This window comes from Vigna angularis, chromosome 9 (genome assembly GCF_016808095.1).
Source record: "Vigna angularis cultivar LongXiaoDou No.4 chromosome 9, ASM1680809v1, whole genome shotgun sequence".
Classification (NCBI taxonomy): Eukaryota; Viridiplantae; Streptophyta; class Magnoliopsida; order Fabales; family Fabaceae; genus Vigna; species Vigna angularis.
In genome coordinates, this window is record NC_068978.1 from 4,054,669 (window position 1) to 4,079,954 (window position 25,286).

At 31.2% G+C, this 25,286-nt stretch overlaps 3 protein-coding genes across 3 annotated transcripts; 1 reads left to right on the forward strand and 2 right to left on the reverse strand.

Annotated features, from left to right (window-relative positions):
* The first annotated feature begins 5,483 nt into the window (after nucleotides 1-5,483).
* LOC108346411 (uncharacterized) lies at nucleotides 5,484-10,897 on the forward strand. Its single transcript, XM_052868636.1, has 3 exons — nucleotides 5,484-6,376; nucleotides 10,381-10,431; nucleotides 10,528-10,897. The coding sequence occupies exons 1-3, from the start codon at nucleotides 5,484-5,486 to the stop codon at nucleotides 10,895-10,897; spliced, it is 1,314 nt and encodes a 437-aa protein (XP_052724596.1).
* Nucleotides 10,898-13,217: 2,320 nt separating this feature from the next.
* On the reverse strand, nucleotides 13,218-16,069 carry LOC108347634 (subtilisin-like protease SBT1.5). Its single transcript, XM_017587012.2, has one exon. It carries the CDS (start codon nucleotides 15,833-15,835, stop codon nucleotides 13,490-13,492), a length of 2,346 nt encoding a protein of 781 aa, XP_017442501.1. The 5' UTR covers nucleotides 15,836-16,069; the 3' UTR covers nucleotides 13,218-13,489.
* Nucleotides 16,070-22,724: 6,655 nt separating this feature from the next.
* LOC108346410 (agamous-like MADS-box protein AGL62) lies at nucleotides 22,725-23,285 on the reverse strand. Its single transcript, XM_017585493.1, has one exon. It carries the CDS (start codon nucleotides 23,283-23,285, stop codon nucleotides 22,725-22,727), a length of 561 nt encoding a protein of 186 aa, XP_017440982.1.
* Nucleotides 23,286-25,286: the final 2,001 nt, after the last annotated feature.

Consider the following 25,286-nt stretch of genomic DNA (forward strand, 5'->3'; position numbering starts at 1 on the left):
AATCTTATTTTATAAATTAATTTTATAAAATTAAAATAAAATTACAATTCATCTTTTAAAATTTTCGGAAAATTTTGGGAAATTCTTCGTCAATTAATAATAATTGATCTTTAAGGCAATAATAATAATAATAATAATAATAATAATAATAATAATAATAATAATAATAATAATAGTAGGTGTCGTAATCGGAAAATTGTGCCAAAGTTTGAAAACACAAACTCAGTTGATGGGACTAATGTCTCAAAGGAAATTATATGAATATTCTCATGGGCAATGGTAGTATAGTTTGGAAGAAGGAGAACCTCTGTAATACGAAGAAGGAGAAATTATACAAAGGGTGTTCCTCCTGCACCGTGACGCTCCCTCCACCTCCTCTTTACTATTTTATCCTTCAGTAAAATTTTATTTTTAAGATTATTATTTTTAAATTTTTACCTACTTCTAACCCATTCCACTAATAACCTATTATTAGTCTTTTACATGAGTAAGAAGCTTTTCTTTCATTTTAACATTGAATTTCTTCCTCTTTTTGTTTTACTGTGAAAATATGCGGTGTAGTTTCATTCGGTGGTATACTTAGTGAAAGGTTACAAAGATTAGTGGTGGTAGAAAGAATTGATCAAGCGGTGTCGGTCTCAGTGGTGCAGTGGTGCGTGCAGTGGTGCTTCCTTCATGTGCGTAATCAATTCTATAATAAACCCTAAAATAAAAATGTAAACTTTAAACGGAGGTGAGCATCCTCCAACGAATGTCAAAATCCGTTTACAGTTTACATTTTTATATTTATTTTAGGTTTTGTTTTATTAGTTTATTCTTTTATATTAATTTTGGAGATATTTTAATAATTTAATTTAAATGTTTTGATTTATTATTTTTGAATATATTTTTGATGTATTTTAATAATGTATATTTATATTAGTTTATATTTATAATTTTGTATTTTGCACGTTATATATAATTAGTTTTTAAATTTAATGTTTTTATAAGATATATTTTTTATATATGATTTTTGTATTCTATTGTTTAACAATTTTATAATTATATAAAAAATTACTTATTAATTTATTTATATGAAATATATTATTTAATTATATTAATATTTTTATATTTGTTTGATTAATTATTAATTATGTTAATAAGGCTCATTATAATTTTATAGGTGATTATTATTTAAAATGGATGAATATCTTCATATGGATTCTAAATTGATTGTAGTTTGAAATCCGATTTCTCTTCATTAATTAGCGAAGTTGTAGAGGGAGATTTAACAAATAAATTTACCACAAATCAAATATTTCATTCACGGGAGCACTTAATTCAATGGGTAAGAGGAATGACTTATGATTTATGATTTGTTGTGGTAATAGTAAGATCTGACATAGCTACTGGTGTATGGGGAAGAAAAACGTTCGTCATACTTGGATGTGAAAGAGGAGGAAAATATCGGAAATACAAAGCCGATGCGATGGCTGGTGTATACGACACTCGTAAATGTGAGTGTCCGTTTAGATTAAAGGGTAAACCATGTTTAGATGGGGTCGGATAGGTGTTGAAGGTGATGTGTGGAAAACACAACCATGAGTTGACTGAAACTTTAGTTGATCACCCTTGTGCTGGCAGGTTAAATACGAGTGAGCAGTCATTACTGGTTGATATGACAAAGAGTCAAGTTACACCTGCAAATATTTTATTAACACTCAAACAAAATAATGATCGAAATTTCACAACGATTAAACAAATCTACAACGCAAGGCAAGCGTATAAACAATCATTAAGAGGGTCCAAAACTGAACTACAACAACTTATGATGTTGTTGGATCGGGATAAGTACATCCACTAGAGTAGGTGTGCTGATGATTTAGAGGTTGTTACTGACCTGTTTTGGACACATCCTGGTGCGATCAAATTGTTAAACTCATTTAATGTTGTATTTTTTATGGATTCCACATATAAAATAAATAGATATAGACTTCTGTTGCTTGAGATTGTGGGTATGACGTCTACATGGTTAACCTTCTCAGCCGCATTTGCTTTCCTGTCTACTGAAAGGCAGAGTAATTTCATATGGACTTTGGAAAAGCTGAAAGGTTTATTTTTAACATATGATGAGATCCAATGAGATCCAATGCATATCGAGAGACACGCCCAATAAGTTTTCTATATTTGTAGCCTTTAAAATGGTTACTCGTGAGCAACAGACTACTTCCAAATGACGCCTTTCAGCTTTCCCAAAGCCCATGTGAAATTACCCTGCCTTTCAGTAGACAAGAAAACAAATGCGGCTGAAAAGGTTAACCATGTAGACGTCATACCCACAATCTCAAGCCACGAAAGTCTATATCTATTTGTTTTATATGTGGAATCCATAAAAAATAACACATTAAATGAGTTTAACAATTTGACCGCATCAGGATGTGTTCAAAACAAGTTAGTAACAACCTCTGAATCATCAGCACACCTACTCCAGTGAATGTACTTATCCTGATCCAACAACATCATAAGTTGTTGTAGTTCAGTTATGGACCCTCTTAATGATCATTTATACGCTTGTCTTGCGTTGTAGATTTGTTTAATCGTTGTGACATTTCGATCATTATTTTGTTTGAATGTTAATAAAATATTTACAGGTGTAACTTTACTCTTTGTCATATCAACCAGTAATGACTGCTCACTCGTATTTAACCTGTCAGCACAAGGGTGATCAACTAAAGTTTCAACCAACTCATGGTTGTGTTTTCCACACATCACCTTCAACACCCATCCAGCCCATCTGAATATGGTTTAACCTTTAATCTAAACGGACACTCACATTTACAAGTGTTGTATACACTAGCCACCGCATCGGCTTTGTATTTTCGATATTTTCCCCCTCTTTCACATCAAAGTATGACAAACGTTTTTCTTTCCCGTACACCCCTATCTATGTCAAATCTTACTATTACCACAACAAATCCTAAATCATAAGTCATCCCTCTTATCTATTGAATTAAGTGCTCCCGTGAACGAAATATTTCATTTGTGGTAAATTTATTTGTTAAATCTCCCTCTACAACTTCGCTAATTAATGAAGAGAAATCGGATTTCAAACTACAACCAATATAAAAATCCATATAAAGATATTCATCCATTTTAAATAATAATCACCTATAAAATTATAATGAGCCTTATTAACATAATTAATAATTAATCAAACAAATATAAAAATATTAATATAATTAAATTATATATTTCATATAAATAAAGTAATAAGTAATTTTTTATATAATTATAAAATTGTTAAACAATTAAAGAATACAAAAATCATATATAAAAAATATATATTTTACAAAAACATTAAATTTAAAAACTAATTATATATAACGTGCAAAATACAAAAATATAAATATAAAGTAATATAAATATACATTATTAAAATACATCAAAAATATATTCAAAAATAATAAATCAAAACATTTAAATTAAATTATTAAAACATCTCCAAAATTAATATAAAAGAATAAACTAATAAAACAAAACCTAAAATAAAAATAAAAATGTAAATTGTAGACGTCCGTCAGCGGATGTCAACATCCGTTTAAGGTGAGACAAAGTTTGTTTTACCTTAAACGGATGTTGACATCCGCTGAAGGATACTTACCTCCGTTTAAAGTTTACATTTTTATTTTAGGGTTTATTGTAGAATTGATTACGCACCTGGATGAAGCACCACTGAGACCGACACCGCTTGATCAATTCTTTCCACCACACAACTCTCACTAAGTATACCACCGAATGAAACTACATCGCATATTCTCACAACGAAACATAGAGAGAAAGAAATCCAAGGTTAAAATAAAAGAAAAGTTTCTTGCTCAAGTAGGAGACTAGTAATAGTTCATTAGTGAAATGGGTTGGGAGTGGATAAAAATTCAAAAATAATAATTTTAAAAATAAAATTTTACTAAAGGACAAAATAATAAAAAAGAGGTGAAAGAAGAAGGGGTGGTGGTGAAGGAAGGAACACCCTAATTGCTAATTGCATCTAGAAACTTCTAAGATGTTCCCCGAGTGGCCCTATCGTAATATTCAATCTGGAAAATACTTTCCGGAACTTAAAAGTAATACGAACTGACCTGTTTTTGGTCAAAAACAATGCAGAGACGGGGAAGTGGCAATTCAACTGTCCACGGTGGACGGCGGCGATTCGCGGTCCAGCCTCGGGCGATGGCAATCCAGCGGTGATGAACAGCAACTACCTATATATATATATACCTATATATATATATATACCTATATATATATACATATATATATATATATATATATATATATATATATATATATATATATAATACAATATCTTTTATGTATTCACCTTTTAAAATTATTTTCGATTTTTATTTACTTTCTGCATTTAAACAAAAATTCGTTACAGTTACAATATTTAAATTATACGAAAAAAAATTCCTTAAAAGTTTTCCTAAAAACTAACTTCCATTCATAAAAAAATATTTTAAACATGTGTATTTTAATAACTTTCATTTTTAATTTAAAAAAAAATTACAAACACTTTTCATTTGTTTATTTGTTTTGTTATTTTAATAATAAAACAATTGATAATGGTGATGTTAGTTTTTGATTATTAAATAATTTAGATATGACAAGAGATGCAAAATGAATGCTCAAACAATAACAATAAGAAAATATCTTTTTAACAATTTTTTTGACAATTTTTTTACAATAACTTATATGGTAGTTTGTGATTGATCCGTTTTAAATATACGGACCAATAAAATAGTGACACATAGTCTATTGTCAAAAAATTGTTAAAAAAAGTTGTTAACATATCATGATCTATGACAATAATAAACAGTGAGTTCATAAAACTCTTATGTGCAAATCATGATATATTAATAACTTTTTTACAACAGGACGTGTCACCATTTTATTGATTTGTTTGAATTTATTTTCAGAAAAATATTTGAAATGAATCAATCACAAATCACCAAATATATTAGTTGTAAAAAAGTTGTGAAAAGAAAAATTATTAAGAAAATGGGCGACTTAACAGCACCGTTTTAAACTTAGACATCCACATTTTCCATAGCCTTTATGAATATTTCCAAATATTTACCGTTCTCTTACGTTTATATATTATTTGAATCAATACAAACTATTTATATTTTTTTACGCCTTTCATTAAAAAATAATAATTTAACACACATAAATATATTTATTTTATATTCCTATTTATTTATTTATTTATTTTTGAAAATATAAAAATTTATTCTTTTATAACGATTTTATCATTAATCAATATAAATGTGCCGTTACTCTTAAAAAAAAACGGACACCTTATTCAGGTACAATATAATAACAAATAACAAAATGTATAAGGAGTATCTAATCTAAAGTATAAAATGAGAATTTAAAGGTTTTCGAGATCTCATATATAAACAAAAAGTACTGATCATTTCCCATAAACTTTTAGATAAGTCATGATGGACGAAACTTCATCTGACTCTTTTCAGTCTTCACACGAGTCTGCTTCCTATTCATCTTACTCTTCACACGAGTCTGCTTCCCATTCTCAGTCTTCACACGAGTCTGCTTCTCAGTCTTCCGACGAGTATGTTTCCTCTTCATCAGATGGTCTGGAATTTGAACCAAAGAATGCATTGCCAACATCTGATAGAAAAAATGTTAAGCGGAAATTGTCGAGTTCCTCATCGGAAAGCGATGGAGGAGGGTCAAGTAGAAGACTGAACAAAGTGGAAGATGCAGACGGCGATGATGATGGCCCTGTGAGATACCGCAGAGGGAAACAGGTAAAGATAGAAGAATCTTTGTGTGTGTGTGGTATTTGCATGGATGCCATACCTGATGAAAAGAAGTTCAGGATCCAAAACTGTTCTCACATCTTTTGCAATGGCTGCATCACAAGACATGTTGCTGCAAAGATTGAGGAGAATAGATCAGTGGTGCAATGCCCAAACCCTAATTGCAAGGAGGGTATAGAGCTTGAGCATTGTGGTTCGATTATCCCTAAAGAAGTGTTTGATAAATGGGGAGATATTCTTTGTGAGAATCTAGTGGTTGAAGCAGAAAAGTTTTTCTGTCCTTTTAAGGACTGTTCAGCTCTGTTGATGCGTGATGGTGAAGAAGTTGTGACTTCATCAGAGTGTCCACATTGCCACAGACTGTGCTGCGCACAGTGCAGGGTTTCGTGGCATGCAGGAATGGACTGTGAGGAGTTTCAGAGGTCGAAAAGAGAGAAAGGAGAGAATGGAGACTCGATGGTGACGAAGCTTGCAAAGAAGAAAGGTTGGAGAAAATGTCCAAATTGCAGTTTTTATGTAGAAAGAATTGCAGGATGCTCACGTATAACTTGCAGGTTTGTTATGTATATATTTCTAACTAGTATTTTTTTTATTCATTAATATAATTTCGAATGGGTTGATTAGATTAATATCTTATTTAATTTGAATAGAACAAACTATTTGAATTATGTGAGCATTTTATGTGTTGGTTCACTTGTTTTGCAGATGTAATCATAAATTTTGCTATGATTGTGGATCGTCTTGGAACAATAATGAGCACTATTCATGCCGATCTAAATAAGAATTGCAAAAACATTGTTATGGTGTTATTTTATAGGTATTTATCAAATATAAAGACAGTATTTTCTTTCCATTTAATTTGTAATTACATGCACTATAAATTTGTTATTTGAATCATTTGATTATTTGTTGATAAATTTCAATTTAGATTCGATTTACATTCCTATTTGTTTGTATCTATGTGAGTATTGTTTGTGTCGTGAAGAGGTAACTGAGGCAGAAATGAATTACATGGAAATGAGATTCAATGATATAACAGAATCAATTCTCATAGAATCGATTATTTTTTTATATTTGTATTGGGGATATGTGGCAGAGTGAAACCAAATGAAAAAAAGTGTGGAAAGTTGGGATAACTATTAATGAGTGGGTGTGCTTGGAGAGAAGCACGGCATAGTGGCATAGTGGCATAGTGGATTGGAATGATGACTTTCGTGTCTCTATTTCCATTTATTGTTTTGTTTAAATACTTTTTTTTAAAAGTAAACACAAACTAACCAATAAAATAATATTTTTAAACTTATGTTAAATTATTAAGTTTATAAAAACTCTTTTTTAAAGGATGGAAGGAAGAGATTTATGTTCGACTATTGAGTTAATAAGAATATTGAGTTTTATTTTAAAATATATGATTTTAAGGATTAAATATATTTTAGTTTTTAATATTAAATTTAAAATTGAAATTCTTATTTAACTTTAAGTTTTACATACTAAACACATATTTAATTTATTTTTAATTAATTCTTTATATATAAAATTTGATTATACGAATATTCAACTATATTATAATTTAATTGAATTTTATATATTTATTTTTTATTTTATTTCAATTTATAATTGTGTTAATATTTTATTATACAATTTTATTTGAATTATATTTTTATATTTTTTTATCTAATTTATTATACTCTATATTTGAAAATTTTATTTTTTAAAAAAATTATTTAAAACAAAAATACGCAGGATTAATGAATATTTGAATGCATAAAATAATTTACAATAGTTTTATAAATGTGGCAAACCTTTTTTTGAATGGAATGGGTATGATCGAAAATTTTGCTATATTTAGTTGTGATACACTTTTATGTTATAATGGATTAGAATATATGTAGTTAATTTATATATATATATATATATATATATATATATATATATATATATATTAAGTTTTAAGATTAAAAATATTTAAAATATTCTTGTGTTTAAAGAATATTTTTTATAAATAATAATTTTTTATTAATTAAAATTTAATATACTTTAAGATGTTACATAAGTTAGTATATATATATATATATATATATATATATATATATATATATATATATATATATATATATAAATAAAAGAGAGAGAGAGGTTCACTTGTTTTGCATATGCTAATATGAATTTTGCTATGGATGTGGATGGTCTTTGAATAATGATAAGCACTATTCATCTTGTTCACATCGAATTGTAAAAACCTTGTTAGAGTGCTATTTGAGGTCTTGGATGGAATTTGATGAATGCCATTTGATTAGTCATTCATATGATGTCTATTTATTTATTATATTTTAATTATTTATTTATTATATTTTTATTTATTTATTTTGTACGTTTACGATAAATTTAAAATATAATTAAATTTTATTTAAAATAATGATAAATACATTTTTATAATTGACTTTAAATTCTTATTAGTTATATTAATGAAAACGCATATGTTTGTAGATAATTGTTTTTTTTGCAGATAGCTATTTTAATTTAAAAAATAGTTAATTAAAAGAACAGATTGAAAAAAAATTATATTTTTTAAAAGTTATCGAAACAAAATATCTTCAAAAAGAAGAATATCCTTTATTTAACTTTTCTTTTGAAAAAAAATAAAAAAATTATTTGTTTGAATATTTAAAACTGTGACAGTGAGATTTATTCCATATAAATGATCATGTAATAATTTTTTATGTGAAAAAAGGGTTTTAGTCTCAGTATAATTTTTTTAATAAAGAAGTGTATAATTTCTTTATTAATATTTCTATATTATTATTGTATAGAAAGAAACTTAAATAATATCAGCGTCATGTTGAAATGTACAAATTTAGTAGGAAAAAGGAATCAAATACTAAAAGTAAAGTTTAAGACACATTCTAATTTTATCTAGATTAAATTTAGAGAACATATTTCATTCAAATAAGGATCCATGAAAATAATATAAAATTATGTTTGTTCATAAAATATAGTGATTCGTTTATTAATAATTATATTTATTATGTATCTTGTTGAATGTCAAAATATATTTGCAAACATTCCAATAATTTTTATTTCATTACATTTTTAAAAGAAGAACATAAATAATTTTTACGAAGAAAATATATAAGAAACTCAAAAGATCTTATAATAATAATAATAATAATAATTGTGTCGTATGATTTTTTGACTAGCCAAATATTCAATCATCAATTATACCTTAAATTATTAAGTGAGTCATTAGTAAATTTGACTAGTTATCAAATAAATCGATCGTCGATCAAACCATATTAACCTTAATATCGATCAATTTAAAGATAAAATATGATTATTCACAATTAGGTCGTGATTAAATCAAAATTAATTAAAAGTCTATTTCAAAATATATAAATAAATATTTCGGCGGTGATATGCATATACTACGTCATTAATCTCAATCTCATACTTAAAACAATTATTTTTATTATTATTGTTATTAATTCTATTATTTTAACAACTGTCAATGAAAAAAAAAGAAATATGTGTACAATAATAAGAAGATACTGAATTTGAATTTGAATAAGAAAAAGGAAAATATGTTGTTTTCCATATAAGATATTATTAATCAACAATTTATGATTGGTTAATTTGAACTCTTAATAAAAAATAAGATTAAAGACTAATGATTAATTTTGGAATATACGGAGAGTAAATAGGAACCAAATCCCTATTTCCTGTCCAATTGGTTACTATCTTTGAATACTTTTAATAAAAAAGAGGTTTTTCAAACTTTCTATTTGAATTGAAAAAAAAAGGCAAACGAGGAGTTATTTATCTACGTAAGAGCACTTTTGGTTTTGCTTTTGTGTTTAGAGATTTTAAGAAGGAAAAAGCAAAAGACAAGAGAGAACCAACCTAATCATACACACGACAAACACCTTAAAAAGAACTTTCATGATGTTGGGCCACGGTTGCCAAACCATTTTCTTTTCACTTCCAAACTTTTTTTTTTTCCAGCTAAGAAACTTTGTTGGAACGTCTAAATTAGCTTTTCAATTTTCAATTCAACCTTCATCATTTCAATGCACAGGTTGTCTTCCGACATTACATCACCAATTTTAGTTTCCATGTATCTGCCAATTTGAATTTCACTCCGACCAAACCTTTACATTTATTGGGAATCTTAGAAGCACAACGCAACCTAAATCTTTAAATTAAAAACCTAAGTTCAACGGTGGTTTCTTTTCATGTCTTCTATGAGAGTTCCAACTTTTAGCTACAGATGAAATATTAATGATATGTGTATCTACCCAGTGGAGACCGAATGGTTAACATTCAGCACCGTTTGGTCCATTCACTTAGGATCATTCGGCCCATCCGCTACCGTCAATCAAGTCAAAGATTGGGCCGCAATTGGGCTAGCGTTTAAGTTATTGGGCCAATAGTCTAGCACATGATAAAATAATCAAGAATATCTAATTAAAGATATTGATAAGCAGGTTATAAACAACCAACCAGATCTTTAGGTAATCTGTTTATATCTTATTCTGTTTATATTTTATTGGGCTAATGTCAGCTTAAGGTCCATGAGACAACTTATAAATAGAGATCCAGGGCCACAAGCCAGGTACGTCCCATTCACACTCAACTCACACTTCAAATTACACGCCTAACTTGAGTGTCAGAGTATCTTTTGCAAGTATCTCCCCCCTGGAGCACGAAGGAAACCGATCGGCCAAGACCGGCGTGACCGAACGACCCAGACAGAAGAAAGACGAACGACTCAGGCGGCCCATCAAAGAACGAGCGGCAGAGTCATCCAGAAGCGGCAAAGTCACGTGTCTCGGTCCCACAAGAATATCAATCGAAACATTTTGGCGTCCACCGTGAGGTTGAGAGCAAGCAGAAGACGCCCAGATGGTGACCACGAGGAGCATGGACGGACAACAGAATACCAGAGATTTGATAGCGCAGATGCAAGCACAGATACCACAGGCAAGAACCATACAGGCGCAGACGCAAGCACAACAAGGGATGCAACGAAAACACGCAGAGGAGATTGCGGCACTAAGGGCGAAATGAGTCCATACTAAGCGGTCTGCCTCAAATCAAGAGAATGGAAACGAGGGAAGCCGTAATCGGTAACCATCCCAGCACACCAACTCGAACGGTCGAGGAAGGAGAGGACCATCGCCCCTCCACACCGTTCGGCCTACCAGCTTACTCCCTTTTACGGCGACCATCATGCAAACTCCGATGCTAGAGAAGAATCCTCCGGTATTAGAGAGGTATGATGGCTCAACGGATCCCGACAATCATCTTAGGATCTTCACTAATGCAATGACGTTCTACACTGATAATGATCTAGTCATATGCAGAGTCTTCTCCTTATCACTCAAGGACGAGGCATTGGAGTGGTATAACACTCTTCCCCCAAACACAGTGGATTGCTTCGCCACTGTAGAAACCCTCTTTAGAAGGCAATACGCCTCCAATCGGAAACAGGAGATAACACCGGCGGAATTGGTAAATACTAAACAGGATCCTGCCTACCACTCGGCCAAGTGGAGTCCAAAACCGAGAGATGGGGAATGTTTTACGTGAATGCTAACTCTCGTCCTAAACCGAGCGGTGAGGTTCTATACGGCCCCACTCTCATACTAAACCGAGCGGTGGGGAATGTTCTTTGTGGTCCACCATTTTGCCAGGAGGGAGCAACGACTAAATACAGCCTCCCTCAAACTCATAAGTCCTATAGTTAATCAAGGCTAAAGCCGAACGCTTAACTCAGACTTGGGGAGCATAATGTATCGTACTTAGTGGAGACCAGACGGTTAACATTCAGCACCATTCGGTCCATCCACTTAGGACCGTTCGGCCCATCCGCTACAGTCAACCAAGTCAAAGATTGGATCGCAATTGGGCCAGCGTTTAAGTTATTAGGCCAATAGTCTAGTAGATGATAAAATAATCAAGACTATCTAATTAAAGATATTGATAAGCAGGTTATAAACAATCAACCAGATTTTTAGGTAATCTGTTTATATCTTATTCTGTTTATATTTTATTGGGCCAGCGTTTAAGTTATTGAGCCAATAGTCCAGCAGATGATAAAATAATCAAGAATATCTAATTAAAGATATTGATAAGCAGGTTATAAACAACCAACCAGATTTTTAGGTAATCTGTTTATATCTTATTATGTTTATATCTTATTATGTTTATATCTTATTCTGTTTATATCTTATTCTGTTTATATTTTATTAGGCTAATGAAACAACTTATAAATAGAGAGCTAGGGCCACAAGCCAGGTACGTTCCATTCACATTCAACTCACACTTCAAATTACATGTCTAACTTGAACGTCGGAGTATCTTTTGCAGGTACCTCCCTCTTGGAGCACGAAGGAAACCGATCAGCCAAGATCGGCGTGACCGAATGGCCCAGACGGAAGAAAGGCAAACGGCTGAAGCGACCCATCAAAGAACGGGCGTGCAGTTTATATTGCAGAAAAGCGAGCGACAAAGTCATCCAAAAGCGACAAAATCACGTGTCTCGGTCCCACAAGAATATCATGCAATATGATTATGATGAAATATTAATGATATACAATATGTTTTGGTATAGGGTTGAGAATTTGTACAGAACATTCATTTATAATTTTCTTTGGGTCAACTTAGATGTCTTGAACACATTTAGTTAAATTTCTTCCATGTTTTCTATGTTCAAACTCCAAACTGTGTTATAGATATTGGTTAAAAACACTCCAACACAAGTTAATAATTTAATCAATTGAAAATTACAATAAAACTTTAAATTTGTAATAAATACAATCATTTTTTCTTTTTACCTTTAATTTGTATTTATAAATTTCAAAATAAATTTATAATTAACATGATCATAGTCATAATCCAACTTCTAATAAGTGAACTTATCTCTAAACTTGATTAGACCATTTACTTAAGGTCATGAACGGTATTTGTTGTTTTCATGCCCGGCCATCCAAAGACCGTACGAGGTCATTTGGTACAAAAGTGTTTTGATATTTTTGGTTTAAATATGATGTAAATCTTGAAGTTTGGCAGAATGTATGTAAATATATTCTCAAGATTCTCATGTTAGATAATGCAGATCTATCCTGGTAAATCCTGCCATGCCATGGATTTGCAGTCCCGTGACAGATACTGCAGAAAAAAAACAAAAATATTTATTTGTCATGTTTAGCGTAAAATTAATTGTATCAAAATTATCTCTTTTCCACTTTTAAACAAAAAAATCATTTGGGTTGACATCTATCAGCTTCAACCAGCTAACTCTCCGGCATTGTAAAACACTGCAGTCTCTAACCACATGGGTTTATGAGATATCTGACTGAACAAGACATTAAAAATTTTCAAAGGATTCAACATCACTAAAAAAGGAAAAGATCTTTCCAATATACTCATCCTCTTCTGAACACAGCATTTTCTACAAACACTCTTAATTATACAACAAGAGATTTATACTCCCACCACCATGCCTTTTCTTAATTTCAGAACATCCTCCTTTTTGGTGCCTTCACGCTCTTTCTAACAATGGAACACCTTCACAAACACATACTCTAATAAGCATATAGAGCTATTTTTTTAAGATATCCGAGATGGATAAAATCCCATGTTCTTTCTACACCCAGAAGCCTCAAAGACTAATCCAGAGGTTGCTGCATTGCGACAACCAAGGGGCTTGTCACAGTATGTTTTCCATCAGACCAAACTATGGAACCACTCTTGACACTAGAACTTCCAGGTGTAAGCTTAACAGCCCTAGTTTGTACCCTAACAAGAAAGTTCAATTTCTGACCAATCTTCCTGAAAGTCAGGGTGTCTGGTTTCACTGTGACCACCATCCCACCTGGTGGCTTGATGGTGACCTTGTACACTGAATTAGCGTCGCCGACATTTGTTACAGTCCTGATAAAATGTGTAGACATTCTCTTCTTTCCATATTGCTGAAACACTGCAGAGAATGAAGGGTAATTCAGATTCCCAGCATGCCCTGCCCTTTTAGCTCCTTTACAATCTGCACTCTTTCTTGTGATCACATGGATGCTGTTGGTGGTGTAATTTGAATTGCACAAGAAATTCACATAATCAGAAGGGGAGATGTCATAAACCAAGCCAGGGTTCATGGCTTTAACAGGATGAACATGGCCAGAACCATAATCAAAGGCTGAGGAAACATTTCCGGTGGATTCATCCAACATGGGATCACCTCTGTTGTCCACAGTATAAGCAGTGGTCATCAGGGCTGATCTAATAGCAGCAGGACTCCAATCAGGATGTGCTGCCTTCAACAGAGCAGCCAAACCAGAAACATGAGGACAAGCCATGGAAGTCCCAGAAAGTATGTTAAACTCAGTCCTACGCCCATCAGAGGGAACCCCAGAAGGTCCTACATGATCAGGCCAAGCTGCAAGAATGTTCAACCCTGGGGCTATAACATCAGGCTTCAGAATCTCAGGGGACACAGGGTTAGGCCCTCTGGCAGAAAATGATGCCACCACAGGTGCTGGCTTAACACCGAGCCTTGTTCCCTTGAACACAATTGTGGCAGTTGCCGGTGACCGCGAATTACCAATGTACCCACGGATTTTCTCGCCCGCTGTGGCACCAACCGCCGTGGCAGGCAACACGTGGCAATCCGCCACCAACCCTTCCCCGTCAAACACACCGTTGGCTAAAATCATGCCAACCCCTCCATTTTTTCTCACTTCTTCACCTTTAGCTGCCCTTGCATTAATCCCTCTATCACACACAACAATTTTTCCTTTCACAGTCTCGGGATCCAAGGAACCCTCCAAACAAAGTGAAGAAGAATAACCATTACCTCCACCACCGCCGCCACCACCAAACTGTCCACTACCCCCATACACAATCGGGTACATCCGACCCGGAGTTAAACCAGGTCCACCATAAATACTAATCCCGGGCACTATTTTTCCATTTCCAAGCTTAACACTCGCCGGAAAATCTCTGTCTATAGTTCCAGCGCCTACGGTGGTAACCCACGGCGCCACATTCGTCACTGTGAGGCCACCGGGACCGCCATTGCCAGCTGAGGAGGAGACAAAAACGCCAGCCGAGGTGGCGCCGAAGGCGCCAATCGCAATCTCGTCGAGGTGGTACGGCACCACCACTCCTCCGACGCTAAGCGACACAACGTCGACGCCGTCGGCCACGGCAGCGTCGAACGCGGCGAGGATGTCGGAGCCGTAGCACCCGCCCATCCAGCAGACTTTATACACCGCCAACCGCGCTTTCGGCGCCATGCCGGCGGCGACTCCTTTCGCGTAACCCAACGTTGACGCCGGCGACACGTACCTTCCAGCAGCGATGGACGCCGTATGCGTGCCGTGGCCATCGGAGTCTCTTGCCGAGCGGAACTCCACGGTCTCGTTCAACTTCCCGTTGGTGGCCTCGTACCCTTCGGAGAAGTACCTGGCTCCGATGATTTTTCGGTTGCATGAGGTAGCCGGGAAGCTCTTCCCAGCGACGCACTCGCCCTTCCACTTGGCAGGAACGGGCCCCAGGTCGCGACCGCTGAAACTCTGGCGCTCCGGCCAGATTCCGGTATCGAATACACCTATAACGAGATCCGAGCCGAAATCAGTCTCGTGCAGCAACCCAGCGCGATCGGCGGTGGTGAGACCGAGGAACTGAGGGGAGCGCGTGGTGTGAAGCTGTCGAACCTGTTCGGGTATGAGAGTGATGACGTGGCTGAGCGCCTGCAGCTTCTGTGCCTCAGAAGGTGAGAGCTTGGCAGAGAAGCCGTGAAAAACGGTGTCATAGGTGTGGATAACAGAAGCGGTGCTGGAAATGGAAGACAGTGATGACTCATACCAGTGTCTGTGTGTTGGGAAAATCGAAGGCTTTGTTTGGTGATGAACTTGGACAATGAAAGTTTTTTTCTTTTCTTGGTCGGAAGAAAAAGCAACCTGTGTTAGAGTTCCTACGAGAAATAGAAAAACTAAGAAGGTGGAAAAGGCAGCCATGGAAGTGATATGCGAGGTGAAGTGAAGGGAAGATGGAAAATTTAAAGGAAAAAAAGTATGTAGATGAGAGAATGCATGTGTTGTGTGTGGTGGAAGAAGAAGGAAAGGGTTAATGAATTAGTATTATAATTATTTGTATTGTAGTGTAGTGTAGGGTAGCAGTAGCATGGTACTCTTGCTGAGTGTAGTAGAACAATGGTGGGATGTGTGCAGTGGTAGGAGTTTTCTGCCATGTGGACTTCAAATTCAAATTGAAATTCAAACTTTTGTAGGTATCTTCATCTACTGTTGTTACAGTTTCAATGTTTTCCCTTATTTCACACAGAAAGTAGAAAACAGCTGTTCAGATTACGTTCACCCATACGTCTTAGGAATTTTTTTTTAATAAAACAACTCCTGTCAGTAACTGGAAAACAACAGTGGTTTTTGCACACTTTAACAATGTTCTTTATCTGTAAGATTCAAATTTTAAATCTCGTTTTTGTTTAGATAAACTATTTATCAGTGATTACATGTAGAAAAGTGTTGATAGTTGTGTCACAATTGCTTCTTCTACTTAATGTTTTGGTCCAACCAGCTTTGGCAATTAATGCTCCCATAAACAAGTGTGGCCCATAAATTGGGTCCATCAAGTACGTTAAGCTACCCTAGCAGAGGACTAAACTAAGACCCACCCTCCCCAGGGGTCCATCAGGTACCCTCTACACCATTACACCAAGGTAAAATTTATGTTCAAAATCACCTCTCACCTAAAACACAAGGTCCACCTATGCATGCATGCCCTTTATATAGTTTTCTTCCATAATCACTTTCTTTTCTCATATAAACAAACAGTGTGGGTTCATTATTTATTTTTTCATTAAAAAGGGATCAGTAACTTTAATTTAATGGATGTTATTTGGGTTTATAAAGTCGAGGTTAAGTTTACTTCTCTACAAGTTTTCAATCGAATTAGGATATTATTTGAAAAAATACTCTAATATTAAAGTTAATGTTTATCTAATAGTGTTAATAATGAATACATAGTTAATATAACCAAATGAATGTTAAATTTTTATTTATAAATTTTAGATAATCTTTTTATTGTGCTGGTTTAATTAGGATTCAAACAATAATGATATATTTTGTAATTAAAACAATTATTTTTATTGTTAATTTTATTTATAATTCAACCTATCAGTTTACTGACTAATTCATTGACCAACTCATGTTGTTCATCGTTGTTAAAACTTATAGAAAGATTGATATATAAAAGGTTTTTTTTTTAAGAATCTTATGTTATCTATAGACACTGTTGTTTTTTTGGAGAGACACTTTTGTTAATTAGTTAGTGATACGAGGATAGTATATTAATCAGTTTACAAGGTGACGATAACTGACAGATACGACAGTTTGGAAAGGAATACATGTTGAAATCTTGTGACCTTTTGTTGCAGGCCCATCCATGCGCAATATCTGAATGCAAAATGAAAACGTGGGAAAAAAAATGTTTTTTCATTTTCAAATGAACTCAGATGAGAGAAAAAATTAATATTTTCATGATACATTAGTTTTAGTATTTCAAATTATATTATCTTTTAATATATCAAAATAAATATATTTTAAAAGTTCAGAAAAAACACAAGAAAAATTAATAGAAAATTTAGATTGCTCTTAACGGACAAAACGTTGACGAGGGATTAACGGACAGTACGATCTTGAAAGATCGTGACTGCAGGTGTTGTTGGACCGGTTATGGTAGGTTGGTAAATCAGTTTTTAAAATTTTGATTAAGTATAAAAATTTCATCAAGAATTGTTATTATTTAGTTTTTATTCTGTTAGATGTGTGTCACGTCTAGATTTAATTATCAAATAATTGATTAATATCTATGTATATATATTTGATTATAATAAGTCTTGAATTTTGATGAGCATGATATCTGGTGTTGTGTTTCTAAAACAAGTGCGCAACAAACTTTTTCTAGAAAGAAAGGACTTAACATAATGATCTTCTTCATTGAATCGGGGTTGACGGTGACATGTTCTTGGCAAAGTGTTGGTTTTTCTTTGGTGTCTAATCTTTGTTGATCGAAACTAAAGTGATCATGTGGTGGGGACCTAAAATTGAACAACCTTCTTTTTCTTTTTCTTTTGCATCTCCCTTTCAATTTCAAACACTTGGACAAAAGAACATCCAAATTCAACTCTCTTTGTCTAAACAGTGAAAGGAGAATTTCGATTTTATATTACCCTATTTGCAGTAAAAATGGTTAATCAAGGGGAAAAAGCCAAAATGTGTTATCATGCATGCACAACGGAAACTGCCTCTACAGTGAAAGGACAATTTTTATTTTATATCACTCTTTGGGGAACGGAATATTATAATTGGTTGGTACAAATAAAAGCCAAAATATATCACCATGCAGGAAAAAGTGCAAGAGTGAAAGAAAAAGTTTTTAAATTTAAGAGGAAAGTAGGAAAAGAGTAAAAAGTAATCACCAAAATAGAGAAATCAAAAAGAGAAAGATGGTAAAAATACAATCTTGGCTATTAAATCGGATATGGGGTTGCAAATATTGTAGTGCATGCAATTATTAGGAATCTTGTAATTATTATAAGTACAAGGGTAAAGTTTAATTTGGACTGCTAAGATTGAGTTTTAAATCAAATAAGGATAAATAAGGCTAAAACCATCAAATGTTGGATTAGGAATTAGTCTTGCCATTAAAACAACATTCATTATTTTTCTAAAATTAGTATTATATTACTTTTAAAATTTGTAATTATTTATTAATATATATATATATATATATATATATATATATAAACTAAAATTTTCATTATTATTAACAGAATAAAATAAGTCTGTTGATAAAACCAAATTAATTGATGAATTTTAAAATTTGAATTATTGACGATAATATCTCTCAATAAATTGTTTTGGTAAATTATGATAAATATTTTGGTCTCTAATGTATTAGACGATAAAATTTTTTGAGTAAATTTTGTCATTAATTTATAATTTCTATTATCAGTTATTTTTTATCTATAAATTTGTTGGAAAAATGATTTGACAAATTTTTATTAAATTTGATGAAATAATTTTATATATTAAAAAGAGATGGTAAACAAGAGAAGAGAAGAAAGAAAAGGAAAAATCAAAGGAGAAGGAGAAGACAAAGTATATAACTGTGATAGTGACAACAATATAGTAATGATAGAGTTGCGATGATAACGATAACATTTGAAATTTAATAGAAAGTGAAAGACAAATAATATAAAGAGGAAGAGAAGGAGAAAAATAAATATAATTAATGTAATCTCCATTAAAAAAGAGGGGTGTGAGAGGAGATAAAGAAAGAAGAAAAGAAAAATAAAGAATAGAAGAAAAACGAAAACAAAATAAGAATATTTTTTAACAATTTTAATGATAATTATAATTCATTAGTAATTATTGAAATAAATTTTACTAATAACTAATATTATTGAGGGATTTATATGGGTTGATAATTACAGAAAATTTGTACATATATAGTAATATTTGTTATATATTATATTTTTCTTTTTATTTGATAGGTGACAGCGTGTGTAATTGAAGAAGGTTGTCAATCTCGTATTCTTTATTTTGTTTAATGGCAGAGTCAATTATTGGGTTCTAATCTTTTACTAACTTGTGCCAATCAGCCACACGTTTTGAGAGTGATGATGAGAAAGTAATCGGTGAAAAAAAAAGATGAGTTGTTTCTTGAATGAGTGAGACAAATATTGATATCTAAACCAACCTTTTGCATCATTCAAAGTGTATATTACAGTAAAATATTAGTTAGGTCTGAGAGCCATGCCTGCACATTCAATCACTTTTATGACAGTCTCTGCAAAACAATTAACTAAAGATAATGATACACTAAAAGATAATATACTTTCACAACATTATTTTGATAACATTTTAAAATTATCTACGTCATTCTGTGATTGATCTAAAATTACTTCACAATCGATAATAATAATCATAAACACCAACATGAATCAATAACAGAATGACACGTAGATGATATTAAAATGTTGTCAAAAAAAATATTGTTAAAGTATCATTATCCTTAACTAAATATTCAATCACTAAACACAGGGCATAATAACTCTTCAAAATATTAATTATTTTTTTAAGACTAACGCCTATTAAGATTATTTGCTATACTGCTGTTTGCTATGTAAAAACATCCTTATTAATTGCTTAATATTTGTTTAATAAGTGTTTTTCAAATAAATTACTTTTTATTTTGTTTGATTTGTCCTTTCTTCAATTTTTTTATGAAATTAAAAGCCATTTGATTTATTACAACATGGACGACATGGCAAAGTAATGGTGATGAAAAGTTTACTTTAATTAGGTGCTTGAAATATTAAAGGTTAAATATTTATTTTCCTCCTATAAAAATGTTTTGTTTTCCAATTATATTGTAAAGTATTTTATAATGTATTTTATAAAATCATATAAAATATCCGTTTCATACTTATTTATATATGTTTTTCACCTATGTATTAGTTTCAATTAAGATTATCTGATTATTTGATTTTAGTTTTGTTTGATTGGAAATAGAGTAGTGTAAAGTGTTTATGAATATAAATTAATTTGTCAAACATTAAATTGTATCTATAAATTGCTTGGGTATAATAATGTTAAGTACTTATTTTATCCTGAATATTACAAGTTTAGAGTTGGAAATGACAAAAATGGATAGTAGCAATTTGTGTAAACAGATAAATTAGATTGAAATTTTAAATTCATTAGTCTATTTTTCCCCTGGTTCACCTGAGTCACTAAATTAGTATGTCAGTCAATCTCGACCTGTTGACCTTTTTTTAAGTTAAAAATAAAAATAATGTAAAATATTAAAAAATTTTATCATATTTTTAAAATGTAAATATACAATAATATTATAATTAAAATAAATTATAATAAAATAATTTAATAGGTAAATATTAATATGTTTTATAATATCGTTAATTTGACAAACTTTCAAGTATAAAACCAGGTGCAAGCATGATAAGAAATCTACGAGGATTTTGGCCCAAATAAATAAATGAAGATCACATATGAAACAGGTTAATTAATCAGAAGTCAAAGCAAGATAAAATCAGTTTATTCAGAAAAACAAAATGCTAAATATATACTAAAAGAACAAATATTACGAGTTTCTTAGTATTGTTTACAAATACTGATATATTATTTGACTTTAGATCTGGTATGAGTAGTTTAAATTAAAGAAAATTATTTATATATACAGTGCTATCAAGAAAGTCAAGAAATGTCAAAACTTGTTTGCTTTTTTATATACATTCTTATTATTTATTAGTCGAAGATCCTAATTCATTTTGTTAAAGATGATTTGTGCTTATGTGAGAATCATGAAGATATATGTAATAATGTTACATTTTTAACAATATTAAAAGAAATCAATTTATGAATATTAATAATAATATATTTAATTTAATAAATTTGCATTCTATAACTTTTAGGTTGATCAATATTAAAAAAAAACAATATATATATATATATATATATATATATATATATATATATATATATATATATAAAATTCATGCTCAATTAACAGATGCTGTGCCAAGAAAACTTGTGTGAAGAGAAGTCATACCTCTCTATCATAATTTGATTAAAACAAATAATTTGATTAAAATTATGGAAATAATTCAATTCATCGATATGATATTTATGATTCTTATTTTTTCATAAAAGCATTTAAATTGTGAATACGAAATGTACAATTTAAGTAATACACTTTGTTTCGGTATAATTATTGGAATCGAGACGCGAACCTGGTCAACGACGTCTTCACCTTCTCGTAATGCAGTTATCTTTATATTTTTCACTTGCACAGGGCTCTTCGGGGAGAATGGAGTGGGTACCTGCGAAGGCACCCACTTACGCTATCATGGTTAGACATTTGTAACCGCTTCTTCCTTAGTTTATCCGGTTAATTGACTTAGTCTGAATAAAGCTGACCGAGCGTCTGTTGACTCTTAGCTTGACTGGGTTAATTTGACCCATGTTGGTCGTTTGGTTTAAGTAACGGACGATCGCTATTAAGACAATCGATATTAGGGGCGGCATTGATGAGCGTATGGTATGACGATCGTCTCGCTGACATTATCTTCTATGATATCGCGATTGTTCTGTCTAGGAGGTTGACGATCGTTCGGAAGTTATCGTTTGACTATTCGTTAATATCTGGCCTGTTTACTATTGCTAGTCGTCCGGGTAAAGGTGATCGTTCAGTCGATCGTTCGGTTTATTGTTGACAACCGCTCGACTCAGATATTCTACCATACACACTTTAAATAGTAAATATTAAAAAGTAACTTGTCTAGTTCACAAATAATAAATATTTGTATAATGACTTTATGTGGATAATATGAAAAGTAATTACAATAAGTTTTATGTTAAATTTTTCTTTATATAAAATAAAAAAAGGTAAGAGGCTTATTAATAAAATATACAATTAATATATAAAATCTTTACTTAAATCTACCTTATTATTTGTAGATTCTTTCTTGATTTAAAGAATAAATAATGACATGATGATCCCATATTAACGAAACAATATTTGCATTTGGTGATGTTCCAATGTTTCAAAACAAATTCAGGACATCATATTACAAGATATCAAACAAGAAAGAGAAAAACATAAGAATAGAACAGTATATGTTTATTGAACGAAAAAAAAAAGGTGATTACAAAATACTCGAGGAAAACAGTCAAGGAAAAAGAAAATATCAAAACCTACAACATAAAAATTAACTATAAAAGAAAAAGAACAGAGAAGAAAAGAATAAACATATTTAATAGAAACACATGTTAAAAACTATAACCCACAATCTCGTAGAATGCTTTAGGAGTTCCTTGATGCTATACTCAATGGAAAATTTATTTCTTTCTCTTGCAATAGTGTGATGAGATTAAACTTGAAAGTTTCCAAAGAAGTCTTGAACTCTTCAAGATCTTCCAAAGTCATGTTCTGATGGGAGAGATTCCACCAAGAACCAAAACAAGAACAACTCTTATGTGCTTCCTTCAATTCTTCCAATTGCTTTTGCTTTTCTTTCAAGTTCTTGTGTACATTCTCATATTCAATCCTTTGCTTTTCAATATATTCTTGCTGGTCCTGTGTAACTTTGCAGAGTTCGGAAAACCCTCCGGTGACGTAGCGATAGAGAACGGCGCCGATATTAGGGTAACCACAGGAATAAACGTTGCCATTTTCAGAGGTGATGATCAAAGAAGTTTGTGCTTTGCATAGAAAAGAAAGTTCAGTGAGCTTGTTAAAAAGTCCTAATTTGCGTTTTGAGAAGGTGACACATCGCCTGTTTCTCTGTTCAACTTCTTTGATCTCAATCTTTCTCTTTCTTTGATTTGATGTTCTTCCATGGTTTGCTGTAGAACAAGGAGCCATTGCACATAAAACTGATAACAAACGAATCACAAACAAAACATGAATTACAAAATGTTTTGGTGCCTTTTTATAATGTCCTAAAGTGCTGTCAAAACCGGTCATCCGGTTCGGCCCACCACGGGTTGCTCATTTAGTGAGTCAACTCAACTCGATTCATTTATTAGCGAGTAGAAAAAATTTAAACCCGGCCCGACCCAACCTGGGTTGGTGGGTTAAACGGGTTGGCTCACTAGTTCACTAAATTACAATTTTTTTTTCAAATCCAAAAAAATTATAATTTTTCTGTAATTCAAATTTAAATAATTTTACTCTAAAATAATATTAAATTCCAAAGACAATTCAAAATAAAATATTAACATAACTCAAATATAGTCCAAAAGCAAACCTAAAAAGAGAATAAAAAAGTTTATAATGTTGATAATTTTTGTGTCATTTATCCATTTATAAGATTAGAGACTTGAATGGATAAATTTATAATATTTTTGTCTTTTGAAACATTTTTTCCTTATTCCCATTTAATATAATAATAAAAATGTTAATTAATAATATTAAAATACAAAATAATAAATAATTAAATTAAAGTATGTGAGTTGGTGAGTCAATACGGTTCACCACGGATTCAACCCGGGTAGGCCAGATTCTAAGTAAGTCAGGTTGAAAATTGATTCGTATAAAAAATTTTCATTTTCATCAAACCCAACTCGATCCGACCCATGGTGATCCGAGTTAGCAGCAGATTCTAACTCATTTTGACAGTTCTAAAACTAATCTTGCAATGTTATCTTTTTCATTTGCATTATATTAAACTAATATCTTAGAAGTGAAATGATATATGTAATAATACCTAATATATATATATATATAAATAATATTTAGTAACATGTAAAAGCAGTTATTACATATAAATGTAGTTTTTTATTTGAATTTATAAATTTTTTTATTCTCTCGGAAAATTGGTTTAGACCAATTAACAAACTTGTCTTTTACTCTGAAACGGCAAATGGATTAAATATTGATAAAAACAAGAAAAATAAAAAGATGTACAATTGAAATAAATTTAATTTTTTTAATATTGATATGAGATAATATCTAGTTACATTTATAATAGAGAATCATTAGAGAGTCATTGATATATCTTTTTATTTCGTAAATTTTAAATAAAATTTTATTCATGAAATTGGAAAATATGATTTGGATTTAAAGTTTAATTTAAATTCAAAAGAAATGGAACGTATATTTAAGACTTATATGATTTTAAATTGTTTATTGAATCATATTAACTAAGATTCGTTTCTTTTAAATATTTTTTCAAGAAAATTTTATATCTTTTTTTGAAAGATTTATACATCTTTTATTTAATGTATTAAGTATTAATTAATGGTAAGAGTTTCACACAATTTGTTCACCAAATTAAATTTTCTTTTTATATATGTCAATTATTTAAAGTAAGTAAAACATATATTTTATAAATATAATTGTATGATTTATGATCTTAAATATTTTGTTATTTTAAATGTTTATTATATTTATTTTTTAAAATAACGATAGGTTTTGATGCAAATTGTAAAAATAGTGAGTTGGTGAGTTAACCCAACTCATCATGAATTCAATCTGGGTGAGCTAATTTCTAAGTGAGTTAGGTTGAAAATTGTTCTGTATAAAAAAATTTCATTTTTATTAAATCTAACTTGGTCTGAACCCGATTCTAACTTTTTGACAACTTATCTAATCATATATAATAAATAATATTTAGTAACATGTAAAAGCAATTATTACGTATAAATGTAGTTTTTTATTTGAATTTATAAATTTTATTTTTATTCTCTTAGAAAATTGGTTTGGACCAATTAACAAACTTGTTTTTTTTTCTAAAACGACAAATGGATTAAATATTAAAAAAAATGAGAAAAATAAAAAGATGTACAATTGAAATAAATTTAATTTTGTTAATATTGATACGATATAATATCTAGTTACATTTATAATAGAGAGTCATTAGAA

What these genes read in the sequence shown, in the direction of transcription:
- LOC108346411 (XM_052868636.1), top strand. Translation starts at nt 5,484, where the DNA reads ATGGACGAAACTTCATCTGACTCTTTTCAGTCTTCACACGAGTCTGCT. An exon ending in TGCTCACGTATAACTTGCAG is followed by an intron (nt 6,377 to 10,380) that starts GTTTGTTATGTA and finishes GGCTAATGTCAG; the next exon opens with CTTAAGGTCCATGAGACAAC. An exon ending in GATCCAGGGCCACAAGCCAG is followed by an intron (nt 10,432 to 10,527) that starts GTACGTCCCATT and finishes TGGAGCACGAAG; the next exon opens with GAAACCGATCGGCCAAGACC.
- LOC108347634 (XM_017587012.2), bottom strand. Translation starts at nt 15,835, where the DNA reads ATGGCTGCCTTTTCCACCTTCTTAGTTTTTCTATTTCTCGTAGGAACT.
- LOC108346410 (XM_017585493.1), bottom strand. Translation starts at nt 23,285, where the DNA reads ATGGCTCCTTGTTCTACAGCAAACCATGGAAGAACATCAAATCAAAGA.